Source organism: Polyodon spathula, chromosome 47, assembly GCF_017654505.1.
Source record: "Polyodon spathula isolate WHYD16114869_AA chromosome 47, ASM1765450v1, whole genome shotgun sequence".
NCBI lineage: Eukaryota > Metazoa > Chordata > Actinopteri > Acipenseriformes > Polyodontidae > Polyodon > Polyodon spathula.
In genome coordinates, this window is record NC_054580.1 from 2462757 (window position 1) to 2465256 (window position 2500).

At 57.2% G+C, this 2500-nt stretch overlaps 1 protein-coding gene across 1 annotated transcript in view; it reads left to right on the forward strand.

Annotated features, from left to right (window-relative positions):
- Positions 1-2346, forward strand: part of LOC121306289 (girdin-like) — a 23661-nt gene extending 21315 nt beyond the window's left edge. The window contains 3 exon segments of the mRNA XM_041238029.1: positions 665-913; positions 1206-1268; positions 1974-2346. Coding sequence (XP_041093963.1) covers positions 665-913; positions 1206-1268; positions 1974-2032 — 371 coding nt within the window. The 3' untranslated portion in view covers positions 2033-2346.
- The last annotated feature ends 154 nt before the right edge of the window (positions 2347-2500 follow it).

A 2500-nucleotide genomic window follows, 5' to 3' on the forward strand; every position in this document is an offset into this window, starting at 1 on the left:
ATTGTAAAGCACAGAGAGGTCTGGTAAAGCACAGGGACAGCATTGTAAAGCACAGAGAGGTCTGGTAAAGCACAGAGACAGCATTGTGAAGCACAGAGAGGTCTGGTAAAGCATAGGGAAGCATTGTAAAGCACAGAGAGGTCTGGTAAAGCATAGGGAAGCATTGTAAAGCACAGAGAGGTCTGGTAAAGCATAGGGAAGCATTGTAAAGCACAGAGAGGTCTGGTAAAGCACAGGGAAGCATTGTGAAGCACAGAGAGGTCTGGTAAAGCATAGGGAAGCATTGTAAAGCACAGAGAGGTCTGGTAAAGCATAGGGAAGCATTGTAAAGCACAGAGAGGTCTGGTAAAGCATAGGGAAGCATTGTAAAGCACAGAGAGGTCTGGTAAAGCATAGGGAAGCATTGTAAAGCACAGAGAGGTCTGGTAAAGCACAGGGAAGCATTGTAAAGCACAGAGAGGTCTGGTAAAGCACAGGGAAGCATTGTAAAGCACAGAGAGGTCTGGTAAAGCATAGGGAAGCAGAGAGGTCTGGTAAAGCACAGGGAAGCATAGTAAAGCACAGAGAGGTCTGGTAAAGCATAGGGAAGCGGTTGTCAGTGTGTGTGTTTCTATATATTTTGCTCCCTGTTGTTTTATGATTCTGACCCCCCCTCCCCCCGCAGGCCCGTTCCCGCTCGCCCCCTCCCCCTCGGCCCTGCGCAAGACGACCAGCTCCTGCAGTGTGTTCCAGGAGGGGGGGCAGAGCCCCGCACGCCGGCCCAGAGTCAGCTGTCGGTACGGGAGGGGAGCGTCTCAGTCCTTCAGCCCTGGAGACATGCGTCCCAGCCCCCGGGACAGGTTCCGCCGGAGAGCCGCGGGGATGTGGGGGACCATCGAGGAGGACAGCAGTGACCCTGGGGACAGCAGCAGAGGTACTCCCCCCCCCCCACCCCGCAGTTAAACAACCTCAAAACTATAGTCTAAAAAATACATCAGATATCCAGCCTGCGTGTGTGCGTGCGTGTGTGTGTGCGTGTGTGTGTGTGCGTGTGTGTGTGTGTGTGTGTGCGTGTGTGTGCGTGTGTGTGCGTGTGTGTGCGTGCGTGTGTGTGCGTGTGTGTGTGTGTGTGTGTGTGTGTGTGTGTGTGTGTGTGCGTGCGTGTGTGCGCGCGTGTGTGTGTGTGTGGTTCTCATCTGCTCGTTGGTTCTCTTGTGCTCTTGCAGGTGTCAGTGAGGGTTCCCCTGGCAGTGCTTGTAATCCGGACCCCCCCAGCGCCAGCACGGAAGGTGAGGGCGTGACTCCGCCAGGCTCTGAATGAGCAGGAAGCCCCTCCAGGGCGGGCGGTATCGCCCCGGAAGGTGAGGGCGTGACTCCGCCAGGCTCTGAATGAGCAGGAAGCCCCTCCAGGGCGGGCGGTATCGCCCCGGAAGGTGAGGGCGTGACTCCGCCAGGCTCTGAATGAGCAGGAAGCCCCTCCAGGGCGTGCGGTATCGCCCCGGAAGGTGAGGGCGTGACTCCGCCAGGCTCTGAATGAGCAGGAAGCCCCTCCAGGGCGGGCGGTATCGCCCCGGAAGGTGAGGGCGTGACTCCGCCAGGCTCTGTCTGAGCAGGAAGCCCCTCCAGGGCGGGCGGTATCGCCCCGGAAGGTGAGGGCGTGACTCCGCCAGGCTCTGAATGAGCAGGAAGCCCCTCCAGGGCGGGCGGTATCGCCCCGGAAGGTGAGGGCGTGACTCCGCCAGGCTCTGAATGAGCAGGAAGCCCCTCCAGGGCGGGCGGTATCGCCCCGGAAGGTGAGGGCGTGACTCCGCCAGGCTCTGAATGAGCAGGAAGCCCCTCCAGGGCGGGCGGTATCGCCCCGGAAGGTGAGGGCGTGACTCCGCCAGGCTCTGAATGAGCAGGAAGCTGAGCAGAGAACGCGTTTGTAGTCTTCCTCCTTCTCCTCATCATCGCCCTGCTTCCCGTGACGTGTTCCCGTGTGCGTTTGGTTTCAGATCTCCGGTCCCCGCTCGCCAACGACAAGACACCGCTATCGGAGAAGAGCAGCATGTGAAGAGGAGGAGGAGCCTCGGGCTTCGAGAGTGGACTCTCCAGGAGGAGGGGAGAGGGGAGAGGGGAGAAGGGGAGAGGGGAGGGGGGGTTGAACTCCCTCTCCCTTCCCTCTGTCTCTCGCTTTCCTCCTCTCTCTATCCTCTCTCCCCCTCTCTGCTGCTCAGGGCTCTATACCTCAATGATGTTTCTATGTGTATCAGTAACCTGTACTCTACAGTGTTGTATTACAATGTGGTCCACAGAGCCTCTGCTTTCACATTCATTTATTATACTTCAAATGTTAATCAATAAATACACGCTGGGAAGATTTTCAAACACGAAAACAACATTTTTTTTTGGGGGGGGGGGGGGGGGGGGTTCTCGAAGTATTCCTAACGGTGAAATTTTGGCAACACCAGGCACTTAGCAACACTGGTTTCTCTTAGCAACAGCAGATCCCACTTAGCAACAGCAACCACCCATAACACTG